Source organism: Mustela nivalis (assembly GCF_964662115.1).
Source record: "Mustela nivalis genome assembly, contig: HAP1_SCAFFOLD_860, whole genome shotgun sequence".
Lineage (NCBI taxonomy): Eukaryota > Metazoa > Chordata > Mammalia > Carnivora > Mustelidae > Mustela > Mustela nivalis.
Genome location: NW_028135804.1, coordinates 261,973 through 282,260, shown reverse-complemented (window position 1 = coordinate 282,260; position 20,288 = coordinate 261,973). Strand labels below are relative to the sequence as shown.

Genomic DNA, 20,288 nt, shown 5'->3' with positions numbered 1-20,288 from the left:
GAGACACCCTTTTTCTGGGTAGTTCTCAAGGCTGAGAACCATGTCAAGTGCACCTAAAATGCAAATTGATCTTCACGTAGCATCACACGGGGTCCGCAGGCCCCTGCCTCACAGTCCAAGCAGGGGAAGGGTGTTTTTGCTGCCACCTCCTCAGACCCCCCAGGTGTCCCCATTGTTGAAACAGTTGGGGTGTATGTTTGCTGCACAGCACCTCAGTGCTTCTCACCCCCAGGAGCATGTTAGCATCACCTGGGGAGATTTAAAAAATTCGGGGTGCCCTGGCTGTGCATAGACCTAGGGCTCGCAGCCAGGATTGTGTTGCTTAAAGGTTCCCGGATGATTCTGAGGTGTGTCTGGGGCTCCCTGATCCCAGCTGTACCCCCCTCACTTCCTCCCTCTTCCCCTGGGCCTCTCTGTGTGGTTTGCAAGCATGACGCCAAATTCTGCGACATGAATCGAACAGGAAAGTGGTTACGGGCGTCTGGCTGAAGAGCCCTTGGTGGCGGGCAGGGGGCCAGGGTTTTGCGGGTCTCGTTGGTGCAGAGGGGACCAAGTGCGACCGTCCCTCCTCTTTTCCTCGCCACAGGCTGCCTGAGACCTCTTGCCTCTTCCAATGGCTACGCGAACATCTCCGAGTTGCAGACCTCCTTCCCCGTGGGGATGTCATCTCCTACCACTGCTGCCCTGGGTACAAGTTGGAGGGGGCCGAGCACCTCGAGTGCCTACACAGCCTCATCTGGTCGACCAGCCCACGCCGGTTCCTTGCTCTGGAAAGTAATGTGTCCACTCTTCAGGAGGGTGACTCACAGTTACAGCGGGTGCTCCTGCGGGAGGTGATGAGCTGGGAATCCTGGTCAGCGCAACTCCCCTTCCTTTGAGTGCACACGGCCCTGAGCTGGGCCATGAGGCTGGTCATCCCCCAAGAGGCAGGACCTACAGCTAGTCGTAAAACGGGCTTCCCCCGTCTGAGGCTGAAGGGCATGAAAGAGAGGCGCTTCAGGCATCAGAGGTTAAACCGTAAAATATTGCCAAGTTAAGTGAAATGTCCTAAAAAATTAATTTTCTCTGCACGAAATGAAAACAGACTGTATTATGGCGTCATTCATTTTCTCCTTGCTTTATTGTGTTGTCCGTGCTTCTCCCTGTTCCTGTGCATTTTATGGCTGGGCTTGAGCCGTGGCTGGCACACGCTGGGAAGCCTGGAGCTGAGGGCTCCTTTCTTCCTGTTCTCCTCGAATGTGTGTCATTTCCCTGAGCAGTGGTTCGCAGTAGTGAGGGGACAGGGCATCCAGGGACAGCAGCAGGTCGGGGTCTGAGGGGTTTCCTGCTAGCGAAGGTGGGCATACTGGTTCAGCTCTCAGTTTCATGTGGGTCTTGAAATTATGACTGACGCACACACACTGATTTGCATGTGGGCCTCTGAGCACAGCGTGCAGGACGGGTCTACGAGGGGGAAGAGGAAAACAAAAGCAGGCTCCAGTTAGGAGGCCCCTGGAGCTTTTCCTGGAAACAAGACACGACCACATGACGTTCTTTCAAGGGTGTGCATGCAGCAGGGAAGACGCCGCTGGACCATGGGTTGTGTGGAGTGCTGACAGCCAAAAGAGGCCAGGGGGGCGTCCTAAAGCAGTGCTGGGGGAAGGGCAAGTGGGGGCCCCTGGGACAGCAGCAGGCATGCTCTCGTGAGTCCGGCCCCCACCCGTCCCAGGTCCCTGGGGTTGGGCCTCCAGTGCATGTGTCAGGTAAGACACGGTATGCCTGGTAAAAGCTGAATTTCAGATAAATGACAAATCATTTCTTAATTTGAGCGTACTCTCAATATTGCATGGGACTTAACTCATTTGTTAAATTCTCAATTCAAATATAACTGAGCACCCAGTACTTTCACCTGTTAACTCTGGGGACCCTCACCTGCAGGGATGCGGTGTCCCCCATGTCCAGAAGTGCAGGCAGGTAGAGGTGAGCCTGGGCCATAAGGAAAGGGGCTCCTCTGGGCCTGGGGGTGTCTCGTTGCTCAGAAAGCCAGAACTAGATTGGGTGGACGGTGTCATGATTACGATTCTATCAGTCCAAGATGCCTGTTTCAAGATTTTGACAAGTTTTGTTTAAATGTTTTTCAATCGGTTACCTTCCGATAAGCTTCATTTTGAAGCTTTGAGAGCTGTTTCTGTGGAGTCTGGAGGATCTGCAGGGAGCAAATGAAACAGACCCTAGTGTTAGTAGCTGGTAGCTAAGGTTGGAACATAGAACTGGAGTGTAGCCTCGTCCTCCGCCAGCAAGGGCTATGGCCAGAGTGACCGCTGCCACAAAGGCCACAGTGGCCTTTCCTCTGAGGTTTTGGTGTGCGAGTGTGTGCATGCATGGCTGCGTGCATGTGTGTGTGTGTACACATGCACATGTACACATGTATGTACACCATGTGTATGTGTTTAATAATCCTCGCATGTCTGCTCTCCCTGTAAAGTATCTGGTGGAAGCACTCGTGGGATCTTGAACTGCTAACTGGGCAAAGATGCCAAAACTGTGATTCAGAACCAAGAGGCACAGCGCCGACTGAAGGATTTTTGTGTTTCGAGACTTGATAGAAACGGGGCCAGGTTGAACGATGGTTCGGGGTACCAGGCAAGGATTCATGGAAGATTATCCAGATGCATCGATGTTGCTGTTTCCTCAGCCTTACTGGAATCATATGCGGCCTTTGAAAGGAGGAGTCATGCTGTCACGGGGCACCCGTTGTCATCCCCAGGGACTCTGCCCCTTGCCCTCTGTCATCTGGTTCCCCCTTCAGTTTCCCATCTTTCTTAGCACACAGTCTGATTTTTCTTGATGTCCCAGGGAAATCCACTGCATGGTGCTGGGAAGCATGGAGCCTTCAGGGGCTTTTAAATGTAGGGGTGATCTGCCCCCTGAGCACCTGGGTCTGGTTGGCTGTGCCAGGAAAGTGGTTCCCTCCCGTTTTGGGGCTCCCCGGGACCCACCAGTGCGTCGGCTGTGGTCCCCACCCCAAGCCTTCTCCACACCCACCAACAGCCAGGAGATGGGGTCCCCAAGTGGGTCGGGAGGCAGCGTGCAATGTTGAGCAAGAGCGTGGACTGACGTCTGACTGGTTGGGCTCACATCGTAGGTTCCCACACGATGGCTTTGCCGTGGGGTGCATCACTTAGCTCTGTCAGCCCTGTTCCCTCACCGGTCACATGGGGCAGATGGTCATCGCTCCTCCTGACACCGTGAGAATCCAGCATGGACATCACACATTTAGGGAGGCTTGTGGCACATGCTGGGTGTTCCCTCCAGGGCCACTGTTATCATTCTTCTTGGAATTCTGTGCAGAGGCACATTAAGTAAATAAGTGAGAACCTGGGCGTGGCCATGTGAGCCCAGTACCCACACTTCTGTGCACACTCGGGATCGTCCAGGGTGTTCTGGTGCTCGCGTGGAAGGTGAATCCCACGTGTCAGGAGGAGGTGCTCAGCAGCACCAGTGATGCCATTGGTTCTGAGAGCTTAGCATGTGGCCAGAGGGTTGATGTGGCAAGCCACTTAGCGCCTTGTGAGGCAGGCGCTGGTTTTGACGCACTTCACAGATGGGCCAGCCTGGGCTTGTAAAGTTCCAGAAACTCAGCAAGTGACATAGCTGGGAAACGGGTGCACTGGGACCTCGACATGGGTCCCTGTCCTGTCAGAGCTCGCGCGTGTTATCGTCAGGGTGCGTCACCTAACTAGCTTGTTCTGATCACTTTGCAGCCTCGTGGGCAAGCAGTGTGATGTTTTTATAACCTTTTCTTGCAGAGTCAAACAATTTGGAAGCACTAACACGTAGGAAGGGGTTCATCTTTCTAGACTGGCTGCTGACCCTGTGGAGCTCTCCACCTCAGGGGATGTGTGGCGGACAAGAGCCGCTCACTGCCCCCCTGGCACCCCATGTCCCCATCATGGTGCAGAGCCTGGCCAGGCTTGTGTCTCCTCTCACAGGCCCGGATGGACACCTCAAGGGTGACATGACGTGTCCGGACGCTCCATCTCTTTGGCTATGGCGGCTCTTTCTGCCATGCGGGGCCTCCTGTCCTCCATGGGCCGCGGGGCATCTTCTGAGATCAGGCCTCTCTGGCACTGGCATCAGGCAGCCCCACACACATGTCAGCAAGCCCAGAACGGATGCCTCGCTTTGTGACGGAGTTTATGCTTTGAAAGGAAAAGCTCTGGCGGCTTCTTCAAAGGTACGGGTTGTGTTTTCTGATGTCTGTGCGCTTGTACTGAGAGTAGACGCCTCTGGAGCCTGTGTTCCCTGCAGCTGAGCTGGGGGCAGTGGATAAAGCAACAGAAATCATGAGGTCTTGAACCAGGTTGTTGGTCTATCCTTCAAAAATAGATGTGTGCGTATAAATGTACTTGGCCAGAGCCCCACGCGTCCCCGTGTGCCAGCCTGGCTCACTGCGGCCTCGGGAGTTGTCATCCCTGTGCAACGTCCATTCTGCCTTCATCCCTTTCTGTCTCTTTCACACACACACACACACACACACACACACACACACACACACACACACTATGGAGTATTATGCCTCCATCAGAAAGAATGAATACCCAACTTTTTATCAACATGGATGGGACTGGAGGAGATTATGCTGAATAAATTAGTCAAGCAGAGAGAGTCAGTTATCATGGTTTCACTTACTTGTGGAGCATAAGAATAACAGAGAGTACATTGGGAGAAGGGGAGGAGAATGGAATGGATTTGGGGGAAATTGGAGAGGGAGGCAAACCATGAGAGACTGTGGACTCTGAGAAACAAACTAAAGGTTTTGGAGGGGAGGAGGTTGGGGGTTGAGTGAGCCTGGTGGTGGGTATTAAGGAGGGCATATATTGCATGGAGCACTGGGTGTGGTGCATAAACAATGAATCTTGGAACACTGAAAGAATTAAATTAAATTAAAAAAAAAAGAGTGTGTGTTTCTGTGTCAAGGTCATGCTGCCCTGATTATGATGGCTTTGCAATTTATCTTGAACTCTGGGACTGTGATGCCTTCAGCTTTGTTCTTCTTTGTCAATATTGCTTTAGCTATTTGGGGTATTTTGTGGTTCCATACAAAGTTCAGGATACTTCAATCTAGTTCTGTCAAAAGTATTATTGGTATTTTGATAGGGATTGCACTGAATCTCTAGATGGCTTTGGGTAGTATCCACATTTTAATATTAATTCTTCCAATCTGTGAGTATGGTTTATCATTCCATTTATGTGTAAGTAGTGGTAACTTCTTAAAAAAACATGCTGGATAGCAACTGTATCAGGATTCTCCAAATGAAAAGAGTCAAGGGATTGGCTTATGGGATGTGGGGTTGGCACATGAAAATCCATAGGATAGGCCATCATTCTGGAGACTCAGGTGGGGTTTGATGCTGTGGTCATGACCCACAGAATTCTTTCCTCTTTGAGAAACCTCAGTTTTTGCTCTTAAGTCCCTTTGGCTGATTGGATGAAGCCCATCTCCATTATTGAGAACAATCTCTTTCATTTCAAGTCAACTTATTGTTGTTATTAACCACATCTACCAAACAACTTCACAGCACCACCTGGATTGTGCCTGAATAAATAGGTGGGTCCTAGACCCCAACTAAGCTGACACATAAAACTAACCATCATATAGCCAGTGAGGAAAAATGATATTTCAAGTTACTGACTAAAATCAGCATTAATTAATAAATTAGCATGAATAAAATCAATGAAGTTTGAAGAGCTACCTTTCTCACAATTTGAAGTTCTGAAGAAGCACTCCACCATCAACATATTCTTGGGCCCTCTCAGCGAAACTAAATTTTCCCCAAGACAACCAAAGACCATCATGAAATAGTTATCTTGGGACATGTTTTCTGCCAAAATTCAGTCAATTCCAAATAAGATTTTTGTGTCAACCTCTTCTCCCTGGTTTATGCAGCTGCTTGAGCAAGTAAAGAGGACAGAGTACATGTCTCAGGAAAGTAACATCCGCCTCCTTTTGGGTGATTTGTTGCAGGGTCCTTTGCATTCTTTTTCTCGGGATCAATATCACCCAATTAAACTCGTGTTGACAGAAGCATGTTTCTCTGTCCTTGTCTCTGGTGTCAATGAGGCTATACAAGGAAATGTTTTTCCCTGAAAGACATTCACCTTTTCCCCCTCTTTTGCCTCAAAAGCTGACTACTATGTTTGCTAGCACTTGGCATTGCTGTAAAAATGCCCTGAGAATAAAATTGATATGGTTGGCTTCATTTAGCTGTAGGGATAAGAAATAACTACATGGTGTGGTTGGAGGTGCTGAAGTTTGGCAAAGGTTAGAAACCTTCACAGGGATAATTGAAGGGCATCCTCATCAAGATCCCTATGAAGATGAAAAAGACCCAAACAACTTCTGGCTGGCTGCTCATCCAGGCAAAGACGGAAAGGTGGGAGACTGTGGCTGCCAAAGACCTTCCCTGATCATGGCAGATTTCCTGAGTTTTCACTCTATGGATGAAAGGTTAGGTGACTCCATTATTAGACAGAAAAAATAGAAAAACTGACTTTAACTTAACTGCTTTACACACCACAAAGTGTCAGAATGTCAAGAATCAGAAAACCATTTGAATTTACTTTATTGATTCAAAAGATGTTTTGTTATATAATTAATTAAATTAGGCACTTTGGACTAAGCGAGAACCTAGCACCTGCTCGATATGGAAGTCAGTTAGATCCATTAAATGTCTAGGGTGCCTGAGTGGCTCAGTGTTAAGCCTCTGCCTTTAACTCAGGTCGGGATCTTAGGGTTCTCGAGGCCTGCATCAGGCTCTCTCTCAGTGGGGAGCCTGATTCCCCCCTCCCCCGCCCTTTGCCTGTCTCTATGCCTACTTGTGATTTTTCTCTGTTAAATAAATAAATAAAATCTTCTTAAAAAATTTAATGCAATCCCTAACAGAATTCCATCAGCAGTTTTCACAGAGCTGCTCGAAACAGTCCTAAAACTTCTATGGAACACAAAGACATTTTGTGTTTCTTTTTTTTCTTTTTTTTTATTAACATTTTTTAACTTATTTATTTGACAGAGAGAGAGAGGGATGACAAGTAGGCAGAGAGGCAGGCAGAGAGACAGAGGGGAAAGCAGGCTCCCTGCTTCCGAGCAGAGAGCCTGATGCAGGACTTGATCCCAGGACCCTGAGATCATGACCTGATCTGAAGGCAGAGGCTTAACCCTCTGAGCCACTCAGGCGTCCCAGACATTTTGTGTTTCTATGGAACACAAAATTTCTATGGACACAAAGAGGCGGGACCACAGCAGCAGCCGGTCGTCCCCACGCTGCTGGAAGTGCAGGGGTGTCCACACCCGCTAGGGGCATCAGAGGGCCGGCCCGGAAGTGCCTTAAGTATCCAGGCCAGCCGGCCGCATGGGATGGGCGCAGCCGGAAGTGCGGGCAGGACGCCGGAAGTGCCGGAAATACGCCGGCAACGTCCGCAGGCGCTCACAGGGAGCGTGGCAAGCTGCGGAGCAGGATGTCCCTGAGGCGCCCGGCCGGCCTGCGCCCAGCCGCCTGCTCCCCCAGGCCGGCTGCCAAGGCGCTGAGAGAGCTCGGCTAAGGACACCCCACGCCTTCCAGCTCAGCCCGTTGAATCACCCCGTGACTCTTTTTCGAGCCCCGCGTTGGTGGGTGTCACGGGCGGCTGCGCACTTCGCCTCCATTGGCGTGGCTGAGGCGGCAGAGCTGGGCTTAGGTCCTGCGGCCTGCGGGATGGACTTGCTCCAGAGTCTGCAGAGCCCACGCCCCCGAGGCCGCGAGAGACGGGAAATGCGTGCGCCCGGTATGCTGACGGCTCTGCGCGGTGCTCCCTGATTCTGAGGAACTGCCGTCCAAGGTGGGTGTGCGCCGGACCTTCCACTGCTCTCACTGGTGTCCAGCTGCATCTCCAGCCCCCATTCAGCCCGGTATCCCGTGGGGTGCGACAGCTGCGTGGGCAACAGGGGCCAAGGACGCCCCCTCTCCACCACTGGGGGAGCTGAGGGAGGGCAGCCCCCGGGGGCTGGGGCTCGGGGTGGGCTGCGTCCAAGCTGGTCCTCTCTCTTTGGGACGCTTCGGGGATTCTCGGGGACTCTGCTGGCAGCACCCTGGCATGGGTGGGTGGTCCTTCCTTCCCAGGTGCCCCTCAGCCCTGGGTTCTTGCTGCGTACTCTGCAGACTCTGATGGGATCCACCGCCACCCATCCCAGAGCTGGCCTCTGTCCAGCAGACGTTCCTGCTTACCCTTTGGTGGTCCCGGGAGGCTTGTGTGCTGTCAGTGGGGTGCACGTGCTGCAGCCGACGTGGTCAAGGCTCGCTCAGTCCATGTCAGTCTGGAAGGCTGCCTTGGGCTTATGACCAGGGAGGTTTCCTCTCTTTCCCTGGGGGAAGGAGAGGGAAGGCACCACAGAACTCCGGACAGCCCCAATGAGTCTGCAGCAGGGGAGGGGTTCCTCCACATGCCCCCTCTGTCTCCCTTTATCCCAGGCACCACCTCAGCTGCTGGAGGCACTGGGCCAGTGGGACACGGGGGGCAGGGGGTTGTGTTTGGATCCAGGAGTCACCAAGGGCTTTGTCCGTGTCCAGTGCCAGTCTGTGGTTGCTGCGCCTAGCATCTTCACTTACCATGCCAGGATCCCACTGACTCTTGACCCAACTGCACTCTGTGTGTTCTAGAAATATTGTAACGGTTTCTCCTGAGCAGTGTTGTGCACTGGGACCAAGGGCAGCCCTGGCATTGGGCCTCTGCAGGGAATGTTAGGTTCCTTTTCCAGGGTGGTCTCCAGGCGGGCTGGCTCTCCTGAGCTCTGGAAGCACAGAGGGACGGAGTCTGTTCTGGCCTCGTGGCTGGTCGGCGGGTCAATAGGCTCCTTAGTGGTTTGGCAGCCAAGATCTGAGACCATGGGATTAAGAGATACTGTTGAATCGAGAATTTTTACTTCTGACTCTTCCTTCCCTTTGGCTTTGGATGCCTGTGTCACTGGCAAGAAGGACACTGGTTTAGTCTTCAACCCTGTCCTGCCCTCGGCCAATGCAGCCCTGAAGGGCCCGAGATTTTCCTCACTGTAGCCCGCCGGATTCAAGCAGGGCTTTGAGCTGCTGTGGGTGAGGAACTGAGGTGGTCTTGCCAGCCTCTGCCTGCCTCCCGTTGCATGGTTCCTCCTAACCAAAGAAACTTAGTAAGTGCTTACTGTGTGTAAGTCCTGCTTTAGGAGCTCAGACGAGACATGGGGGAGAGGACCTGGCGTCAGGTGTGGGCAGTCCACAGACCTGTGGCTTAAAAGACAGCACTTCATGTTCTTGCAGTTCTGGAGGCTGGACATCAGAGGTCAGGGGCCAGCGAGGTCCATGCAGATGGCCGCCTTCTTGCTGGGGCCCCAAGTGGCCATTCCTGCCGTGTGTGGTGGGTAGAGGGAGTGGGGAGAGGGAGCTCCCCGGAGTCCCTTCTCACGAGGACACCAGCCATAGTGGCTCAGGGCTCCACCCTCATGACCTCTGTTAATCTGAGTCCCCTCCTCCAGTCGCTCAGGGGGATTTGGGTTTCAACATATGAGTCTGGGGGTAAGGGGGGACAGAAGTCAGCCCTTGGCAGGTACCTGAGACAGACCAGTGTGAATTTTGATGAAGGGGTACTGTGAGGCCTCAGAGCTCAGGGGAGAGCAGAGAAGGCTTCCAGGAGGAGGTGATCCAGAGCGGAGCTCTGAAGGAAGAGTGGCATGTGTGCAAATGTGCGTGTGTGTGTGTGTGAGAGAGAAGGGGGGTGTTAACAATCTGCTGTTTTCCAATTCGTGTGTTTTCTTAAGTCATTCCCTGAACGTTCCCCGTGGTTTGCTCTACACAGAACTTGGAGACACTGATGTGGGGCCCGGGGATGATCCGGAAGCTCACATGTGCAGTTTCCCAAATTACAGGCTGTAATGTTTGCTCTTCCCTCATCAGCCAACTGCTAGACACTCCCAGTATTTGATTACAGCTGCTGGCCCCTAAAACAATCAATTGCAAGTGGGTCCCCGGGCCACCAAGTAGGCCACGTCTGGCTTAGGTCAGGTAAACATTGAATTACTGCTGGAGTGGGCCTGCGGAGTAGTGATGGGTTAATACCTACAGTAGTATGAAGTTGGCTCGGATTGCATTTTAAGTCGCTTTGCATCTATCTCTCCCGGGGCGGTTTCTCCTCTCCCAGTCGGACCTTTACTTTGTTCCTCCCCTCCTCCTTCCAACATTCCCAGTTGAAGCGCACAGGGCTTCTGACCTACCTGTGGGTCCGGGTGTGGTGGCTGGGCCTGAGCTCTTCAGGGGCCTCCTCCAGGCCGATGGGGTGGGCGGTGGCCAGGCCAGCTGAGGTCGGGCTCCCCACAGTCACCCGTCTACTCACTGCCTCCTGGGAGCCCTCTGTCTCCACCCACATTCTAGCTTCCAGATGTGGGTGGCCCCACTCCGGCGCAGGGGTGTGTGCAGACTGGTGTGAGGAGCCTCACATGCATTCGTTACCCGAAAAGAGTCCAGAACATCCCAGGCTCAGGGCCAACTGCTCAGGGCCCTTGCTCAGGCAAGGGAGGACACGGTGGCCAGGGGCTTGGGAAACTGTTTCTCATACTTAGGGTTTCCTTGTTTTTGAAGTTTTGGACTTAAATGCCTGGGCTTGGGACCAGAATGTGCTGGGGACCTTTGGGTGGAGGGGCCGGGCTCACCGGGATGGGCAGGTGCCTTTGGAGTCGCCCCGCGGTTAAACCTCTCGCTCCCCTGGCTGTGGCACAAGCCGCAATTTAGAAAGACTGCTGTCCAGCCGTTTCACTCTAAATAGTAAAACAATAAGTAAGCCTCGAAGAGGCAGCGATCATTTGCTGAGCAAGAATATTCTGAGTCGTTCTGATGTGCGAGGCTCTGGGCCAGCCAGGGTGGGAGTCAGAGATGAACAACAGGCAGGACCCAAGGCCTGCGTTGTCTGGAAAGTCACATGTGGGAAATAGTCATCTTTATTTCTCCCCCCGTGAAAATGGGCGTAGAGTGAGAAATACTCCAATAAATGGCAAAAATGATGCTTCTGTCTTAGTTATCTCTGTAATTCAGCACGTCGTTAGGACACATTGAAGTATTATGGGCTTTCTAAGTGTGATTATCTGCTATTGTTATAAACGGATAGCTTCGTGGCATAGGAGAAACCGTGTTTTTGTTTTTGTTTCCCATGATGGCTATTAGCAACATAGTAAACGTCTTGGTCGTTCAGACCCGTGGCCTACCCAGCGTGGGCCCTGGACACGCACCCATGCTGCAGGGACCTCGGAGGGCGGATTAATCATCGCTGAGCAGGTGGACTGGGGGTCTCCCAGCAGGCTGGCAGTGGAGCCAGGATGGTGACCCTGATTTCCTCTCCCTGAGGTCTTCCCTGTGATGTCACTTGCCTTCCTGCAGATAGGTGGGGGCTGTAACGGTGGCCACCTCCCAGGGGTTCTCTGGCTTAGATGAGGTCACATGTGGAAAAGCACTTACAGCGGTGTCTGGGCCAGCATGCGAGCTCCGCGGCTGCGAGCCATCCGTACCTCCTGTGCATCTCATTCTCCACAAATCCTCTTCAGCCTGCCTTGGGCAGGTGCTTTCCCTCACATCTTGGGTTTTAGACTTTGTGCATTCACGAGCAACTCTGTCCTCTCTTAAATTTCCCTTGGACACATTCATGGTTGGGGGGTACTCGGATAAGCTGGTACTTTCTTGCATACTTTACTATGCAGCTGTTCTTGACCCCGTGGAGGATCTGTCTGCCCCATGTGTCCTCATCTGTCCCTGTGCTAGGTCTGTCCCCTGGGGCCTGAGGTTCCAGCCCCCGGAGGAAGGGTTGTGGGGCATTGGCAGTCAGCTTTCCACAGCTGGCATGGCAGGTCCCTTTCTGAGGGTGTGGGGAATGTGGTTGGTCGCGCTACCAGGGTTTCCCAACACACGGGGTGATGGGTCCCGAGGCCTGAGTGAAGAAATGACAGCTCCCAGTGAACACGGTTCCCGAGCCAGACCTGTTCACGCTGAGACCAGGGAGCAGGTGTCGTGGGGAACCCGTCATGTTGGGAAAGTCATGGTCCCGAGCACAGTCCATGGGGTTTCACTCTCCTGACCATGGATAAGTCATTAAAGCCAATACCAAGGCTGAACTGTGATGAAGCAATTGCTGATTTCTGGGAGAAAATGAATGAACTCTGCACACACTACACCAGCAGAGCCGTGGTCTTGCCATGCTTCTGACCTTGCACATAAGAACTGAGAGTTTGAAACCTGTCCTCACCCTGTACTTTTAGGAGAATACCTTAGCACAAGTGTCCAGCTCTGCCTTGGGATACCCCTCTGCGAAGAGTTATCACAGTATTGGGAAGAGCATTCCCATGAGAATCACCAAGGACTCACTGTGCACCAGGCACCGTCACCGGCTTTCCCTGGGACCTCGAGCTGGGATTCCATCCCCCGGGGGTTGGGACGCAGTTTGACGGGAGGTAATTCTGTCTCCTGCCGCAGTGATGGGGAAGTTCTGTGTTGAGTGCAGGCAGCACCGTGGGGTCCAGGAGTAGAAACACGGGTGGAGGGCAGGGGACAAAGGCAGCACTGTCCCTGGGCAAAGTGTGAGGCTTGGTGCTGCTTGGGGGGGCCTCACTCTGGCCTGAACTGCGAGTGTGTTTTGGAGACATGTAGGTAAGAGACACGAAGCATTGCCAGGATGGTGAGCATGACGATGGTGACATGGTGGCCATAGGCCAGCGTGTAGTGGTTGGCTGCTTTATGCATGGTTTACGTGCTTTCCACATATTAATTCGTACTCAGGTACTGTGTTCATCTCCATTTTCAGACCTCAAACTGCAGTATTGGGATACAGGCGGGCTAGGGTGGTGGGGCTGGGGTCCCATCCTGGCCCGTGGCCCCACGGCCTCCCTGCTGGGGCACTCAGCCCCAGAGCCTTTGAGGGACTTGCCAGCCTGAGGGAGGTTAAGCCCAAAACCCCAGAGGAAGGAAATGACGAACCAGAAGCATAATACCCTGAACACCGTTTCCTTCCCAAGAACTCCTCGGGAAGCCCTCGGCGAGCCCTTGCGGGACCCTGGGAGGAGCAGCATGTTTGAGCCATGCTTTGTAGCATATCTGTCCTCAGGTGTTGGACGCTGTCTGAGACACAGCGGTTGCCGTGACTGGGATTGGCGTCCAGAGGGCAGACACTAGGGGTGCCGCTGACCCCGGCCCATGCACCGGGTGGAACCACGCGGAGGCGCACAGCCCAGCTCAGCCCTGGGCCCGAGGCTGGGAAGAGCTGCTCTGGAAAATGGTCTGGCTGTGTTGGACACCGGTGGCTGGGGCGGAGGGGACAGGAAGCCAAAAAGATGCCATGAAGCAAGGGAGGAGCGGTAGTCGGAGTTCTCGTGACGAGCGTCCGTATGTGGAATGGAAAGTCGGGGAGAAGAGTTCCTATTAGGAAGATGGTGAATTTGGTCCCAAGACATCTGTGTTCGACAGGTAGAACAGCCCAGCAGGTGTATGAGAATGAGGACAAAGGGACAGGTGGGGAGACACATTGGTGCTGTGAAGGCAGATTTCTAGTCCTCTTCTGGGAAGCAGTAATTGTGATCAGTGTTTGTGGCCCAGAGAGAAGACTAAAGACCGGGAATTCACCAATGGCTCCCTGGGCCGAGGTGGGACTCAGGGAGAGCCTGGAGCCCATCTCCAAATCCCAGCTGCACAGCTCATGACCTGTGAGCTCATTGCTCAGGGGACCCTGGCATTCTTGGGGGGCTTGACGGGAACCCCGCTCCCTGCCCAGGGTTCCCTGGATTTTTGGGGGGATTGATGGGATCCCCGCTCACTGCTCTGGGGGGCTGGGGAGGTTGGTCTTGGCTGGGGGCTAGCAGCCCCCCACTGGTGGATGCAGCCACAGCTCTGCTATTTTTAAGCGTCTGCCTTGCTCCGGTGGAGGCTGCCGGCGCCTGATGCTGAATCACGATCCAGCTTGCTAAGTGCGGCGGAGCCCATGGCCTGCCAAGTACCGGACAGGCATCTGGCTCTGCGTGGCGGGTTCCGGAGGTAGCCGGGGTTGGGGAGGGCGACACGACCCTGTGACGGGGGCCAGGCAGGCCCAGTGCGGCTGTGGTTCTTGTATGCACCCCTGGGTGTATAGACTGACAGCAGCATCTCTGCGAGTTACCGGATTGTGGCTGGCTGTGAGATGAGGACTGTGTGCATCAAACCCGGGTATCTTTGCCATCAGTGCTGCTTTCATTCCTTCTCCTAGAGCAGAAGGCACCGACGCGCAGCCATCAGAAGGCTGCCTTGCACACTGGAGTCAGATGGAGGAGGTTGCGCGTCTTTGTCTGGGGTCCTTCTGCATTTCTGAGATAGGAAATTTAAGCAAGTCTCCTGCAGGGGAGTCTCTCCCAAGGTAGGCCTGCCTCACTTGTGCTCTCCCTCCCCGAGCACCTGTAGGTCACAGCCGGCCTTGTGTACCTCCTGTGGGGAGGTCTTCCTGCTAGAGCCCCTGGAGGGCTCACCTCCTGGGAGAGCAGGGCCATCGTTAGGCCTGCGCGTGAGTGAGGGTTTGAAGGAGTAAGCTTCCCAGTCCCGTGCTCACCTCCAGAAGGCCTTCTCTGCACCCGTGTGCCTTCTTGCCTCTTCCCCAATGCATGGGTGATGCAGATCATGGAGCCAGCCAGCACCCTGGCTGGCTCCATACCATGAGGGGTGGCTTTCCCCCGTCGGCTGAAGTGGCCCCTTGGAGGCTCCCAGAAGTTTCTAGAGCCTGAGCTGTCCATTGCAGAGGCAGGGTGGAGTTCCTAGTACTGGGCTGTCATGGCAAGGGGAGCGATGGACAGCATAGGCTGCCTGGCTTCTTGTACCTTCTTCCTGTGGGATGCATGATATTGTGGTGCAGACAAGCATGTCACAGCCCCGGTTGAGACCATGGAGTCCTCCTTAGGGAGCATGATTAGTGCAGGAGGCTTGTGGGCCATCGCCCGGGGCAGGTGTGCCCTGGGCGAGGGTCATGGCGGCGGGCCTTAGGGGCTGTGAGGTTTGGCCCACACATTTCTTGGCCCATGGATGTGCCGCTCTCAGGCTTATGAAGCTCCTGGCGTCCCAGAACGGCAAGAGTCACGGGGTGTGAGGACAGGTTCCTCCACAGCGGTCCTCCTCGGCCAGCCCGGGACAGAACCGAGTCTCTCTCCTCACTCTTAGCTCCCTCTTTGACCCGCCGCAGTGTGCTTCCAGCCCCCATGGCTCCGAAATTCTCCTGGGAGGTGTTGCCCTGGGAGGATGTGGGAGTGCCAACCCACGGACACTGTGGAGTCATCTGTTCTCAGTGCCCTTGAGCTCTTTGTGGCCCTTGATGGCTCTTTCTAGAGACTCCCCTCCTGTGGGCACCAGGCATCACTCACCAGTTGTTCCTCCTTCTGGTCCGTCTGTCTGCCCGCACCAGCCAGTGCAGCCAGGTGTCAGTTTCCACCCAGACCTGGGGGTCCTCCTTCCCCATGGAGTTCTCCCTGCACCTGCTCATGGTCTGTGCCTATGGGACCTCGTCTCACCATCCCAAGTCTCCCTGGGCAGACCTCCGGAGTGTGTGACTTTGGGGTCAACCCTATGTAGACCCTCCTGAGATGACCCAAGGCATCTCTGTAGTGTGTGGATACCGAGCACCCTGTTCTCAGCTTGTGATGAGATGCAGCATCCCAGCATGGATCCCAGGGAGTCCCCCCTCCACAAAGGCACACGCTGTTCCTCCTGCCCGACCGAGGACAGATCTCATCCCCTCCTGTAGCACTTGACTGCCCTGCGGTCTTTTTGGATGTGAAGAATGTGCCAGAAGTGACACTGTGTTGTTCAGGGCTGACCCCTGAGGGTCCATCCCATGCTCCCACTTCCCTGCAATCCTGCCCCCATGCTGCTGGGGGGAGGGGCCACCTGTAAAGAGAGGCCCTCGGGGAGGACAGACAGCAGGCTCTGCCTGCTGGATGTCTGCCCAGCGTGTAGGAGAGCTCCCGACCCCTGCCGGCCAGCAGAGGGCCGCTGTGCATGTGTCCCTGCACCGTCAATCCACACTCACGGGAGATGACCTGAGCCTTTGGTTCCTAGCCCCCAGATGCTGGAGCCGCATTGGGCGACTGGAACGGGGAGCCACAGCAGGTTTTACAGGGAAGGTGTGCTGCCTTTGACATGGGTTTGTGATAAGTCTATGTACCTGATCTGGCAGGTTGACTGTGTGTCCTGAGGTGAGAGGCAGGGGAAGGGGTGCTGTGAGGGGAGACTGAAGGGGTCGTTGGGGAGCCCCCCTCTGCTGGGGACACAGGCATCACCTAGATCCCGGTCTTCCACTCCCAGGCGGCAGTCTACTGGGGGGTGAGCCGTATTTCCCAACCTCGCCGCAGGCCTGCTGTCCCGCCTCTCTGCACACATTTCTGCGCCCGTTGCTGGTGTAGGGTTCAGGCAATGCCCTGCACCCCATCCTCCCGTGGTGGATGTCCAGGTCACCCAGACGGTGGAGATAGAGCCCTGTGGGCACAGGTGGAGGCCAGCACGCTGCCTGGGGACCCTGCAGCCACACCCTAGGGATCCCAGGAAACCCGGGCAGACATTTGCTGGCTGCAGCGGGCCCGCAGTCCCACTCACCTAGAGTGGGGCCCTTAACTCCGTCTTATGGAGGGAGGGGCATCAGACACTTGGGGACCAGCTATGGCACCATCCCGGAGGCACTGAGTTTTTCCACTCCTGGCTTGGCTTCTCTTTCTACCGTGAAAACGCAGTATCTCAGACGGGACTTCCCCTCCCTGAATGCTGGGCCCTGTGTTGGGAGAGTGGCCGTACTGTGGTTGCCTCGGGTGACAGTGATGGTACCACAGGCTCTGGAATGGGGCTTGCTTGTTAGTGCAGCAGAGGCGGGTCGGGCCCCCTGGCCAGAGGGCCAGGACGCAGGGCAGGATGCAGGCCCGGCCGAGACGGAGGGAGCTAGCTGTAAGGCAGAAGGAGGATGGAAGGTGGAATGAGGAGGGCTTGGTGGCCAAAAGTCTGCGGGGCTGGGAGGGAGCCGTCCGGGGAACCCCGGGAGCCCCTGCATTGGGTTGTGTCCCACCTCGTGGCCAGCCGGCCATCAGGGAGGGCTGAGTAAAGGAGTCCCAGAGAAGCCAGAGGAGTCTGCGTAGAGGGCAGCTGGTTGGGGGGGTCCTCGAGGCGGCCTGGCTTGGGTGATCCCCCAGCAGAGTGCGCTGGAGTCCCGAGGGCCCAGCTCTGAGCTGGTTCAGCGCCGTGTGCTTAGGAACTCACTCATTCATGGTTCCTTCAGCCAGCTACCATGTTGTGAGGACCTGCTCTCTGCTGGGCCCGTTTCTCTGCATGGGGCACAGAGGCATGGACAAGACAGATTGTAGCCAGCCCTCAGGAGTTGGAAGTCCAGTACACAGGTGACCCTGGCCTCCTGCCCACACCCTGCGTCCGCAGGGGAGGTGGTCTCTCCAATCCTCTCTGCCAGGACGTCTGATGGCACCTTCCTGGCACCACACGCCGCTTTACCTGGTGGCTACGTGCCACGTTTGGCCGGTGGCTTGAACCTCTGTCCCCATTCCCACAAGCTCCTCTCTGTGTCAGCCTTTCTCATCCGTCCTGTGTGGACATGGACCCTCATGTGAGGATGGAGGTGTTCTTAGAGGAAATCCTCCATGTGAGGGATGGGGAGGTCCTGGCCCTTGGAAGCTCTGCTTCTGACACTGGGGCCCCTGGTGTCCTAGCACAGGTGTGACCTTCACAGCCCCAGCAGGGATGGTTCTATCTGCTGCCCCACATCCAGTTCCAAAAATAACATCTGTTAGACTCTCACGGACTTCATCTCTAACTTCTGTCCCCACAGCTCCTTCACGCTCACATTGACAGCATCTCCGTTCCCCAGCGTGGTTGGAAAAATGAGTCAGAGTCTACCACGTCTCCTTCTCAGGGCTGGTAAGTGCTGCAAAGCATACATCCTGTTTTCCTTTTTGTTGTTGAAGAATGTGTGCCAAATTTCCACAAGAGAGGATTCTTGTTATTAGTGAGGAGCTTTTATTAGGAGGGCTTTTTCCTCACTAGCAGAGTGGGAACCAGTAAGAGTGTTTCTGGGGTTGGGCGAAGGCTGGTCAGACGGAGGTCAGGAGGTCTAGTGGACACTTGTCGTTGGAGGTTGTTGCTGGCCGATCAGCACGAGGGGTTTGCCTTCAACCCATCTCAGAGCCATGCTGAGGGGCACAGGCATCTTGGAGCCAAGAACACTGAGCCTCAGACCCGTGGCCAGCTTGGTCACCCTCGCTACACCCCGTCCTCTGCTTCGGGACGTCCAGGTGGGAGGGTGACATCTTCTGGCCTGTCGTAGATCCTTCCTCACACGCTTCCCGCCAGCCCTTCCCAGCCTCCGGCTAACAGCCCCAGCCAGGTGGCCCTTTCCTGAACCCCCCGAGGGCATCTTTCCTCCGGGAGGCCCCGTAGAGCAGCACTGGTGGATGTTTTTATGGGTCATGTTCTGAACGTCACACCCGAGTTAAATCTGTGCTGATTCAATTAGAACACGCAAGCTGAGGGACTTCTTCACGTTCCATGACTGGGTCCTAGGTGAGTGGCTTCTCTCTCTGGACACAGGTGTCCTCACTGCCGTGCTGCTAGCGAACGGCCGGGCCCTCCCTGCTCAGCCTATGTGCCAAGCGGTCTTGCGGCTGGATGGCAGAACTGGAAGCCCATGGCCCTGCACACACGGGAAACTGAGGGCCGGGCGGCGGGGGTGGCACACTGCTCAGAGCCACACAGATAGGCTTCTGTCTGGGGTGGGGGGTGGTCAGGCCAAGGCCCGAGGGGCTTTAGAAGCTGCACCTGAGGAGCTGGCCGGGGCTTGGGCCAGGTGGGGTCCCGGCCTCCAGAAGATGCCACGTCCTGCTGCCCCCAAGCTGGGAATGTGTGACATCCCCTTGCAGGAGGGGCTTCGCCGATGTGACTGGTTCAAGGTTCTCACTGGGGGTGGGGTGATCCTGGATTGTTGGGCCACACACCAGCTCCGTGTGAGGAGCTTCCTACGTGGGGGCAGGTGGGTCTGCCTCAGATGAGGTGAGACAAGGGAAGCAGAGGCATGTGTGTGCACACGTGTATATGTTGCTGTGTGTGGGCTTGTGTGTGGAAGAGACAGACCGGGAGCGAGGGAAGCAGGTAGAGGATTGCAGGCGCTGCTGGAGGTGGAGGAGGGCCCAAGGGGCAAGGGCACAGTTGTGTCTGGACTCCTCGGAGACAAGAGAACACACTTGTCTGGGGAGCACGGCCCCGAATTTAGACCTCGTGACTCCAGAGCTACAAGAGAGCGTGTGGTGACTTTTCCCGGTGGCCGCGGGAAACCCGTTAGAGGCATGAGAGCCTGCCTCTAGTTCAAGAGGGAGACGGGCTGTGAGCAGTGCGTCTCGGTGCTGACCGTGACCTCAGGGTGACGTGGATGGCAGTGGACTGGAAGCCACCATCCACTCTGAGTGTTCAGAAATAGCTTTCCACCGTGCGGTCCCAGTTTCCGTCTCCTGGAATGAAGAGCAGACATCAGACTTAAACTAATTCCTTCGCTGGCGGACCATCACGGGCTGGCCTCACGAGGTTCTCCGCCACGTGGACAGTTTCCATGAGACCGGGGGAATGGTTCTTGTGGGCTGCCCACTCCTGGACGCCCCCAGAGCCTTTGTGTGCTGGTCACCCACTGGCCTCCAGCGCTGGAGGCTCGCCCCAGCCCGTACATGTCCTACACTCCAGGGTGCCTGGTGGGGGTGGGGGTGCATCAGCTGTGCTCAGGGAGCGGTTGCCCCATGGTTTGACCAGGGGATGTGACTGGCCACCAAGGACCTACTTCCCTGAGAAAGGAGGGTCCTCCATTGGGCAAAGACTGTCAGTGATCTTTGCTCATCCAGGTGCTAAGGTCCTGCATCTCAGAGAGCAGCTTGGAAGGATCTAGGGCAGGTGGCGCACCCACCGCATGAGCTTCTATGGTGGCCTAATGGCACGTGTTTCTGCAGTTCAGGACTAGGGACTGTGCACCTGCTGCAGGCCATGCCTGGGGCTTGACAAAGCCACCGGCCTCAGGGAACTCCTTGTTTTGAGAAAAAGCTGATCTTTGCATGGTTTGGGCTGCAGGCCCAGCTCAGACGGGTGTGGAGGATCACAGGCAAGGGAGCGTCGCCATGGATGCGGGAAGGGAGCATCGCCATGGACGCGGGGGGTCTCTCAGAGGAGCTGTGTCTCCCACTCGTGCAGGAGAACCAAGGAGGGGCTAGACACTGTGACATTCCAGTG

At 55.4% G+C, this 20,288-nt stretch overlaps 1 protein-coding gene across 1 annotated transcript in view; it reads left to right on the top strand.

Annotated features, from left to right (window-relative positions):
- Positions 1–20,288, top strand: part of LOC309857538 (uncharacterized protein) — a 36,517-nt gene that overhangs the window by 8,505 nt on the left and 7,724 nt on the right. Inside the window, exons 3-4 of the mRNA XM_082750273.1 lie at positions 587–774; positions 17,854–17,942. Coding sequence (XP_082606399.1) covers positions 587–774; positions 17,854–17,942 — 277 coding nt within the window. The remainder of the gene's footprint in view (positions 1–586; positions 775–17,853; positions 17,943–20,288) is intronic.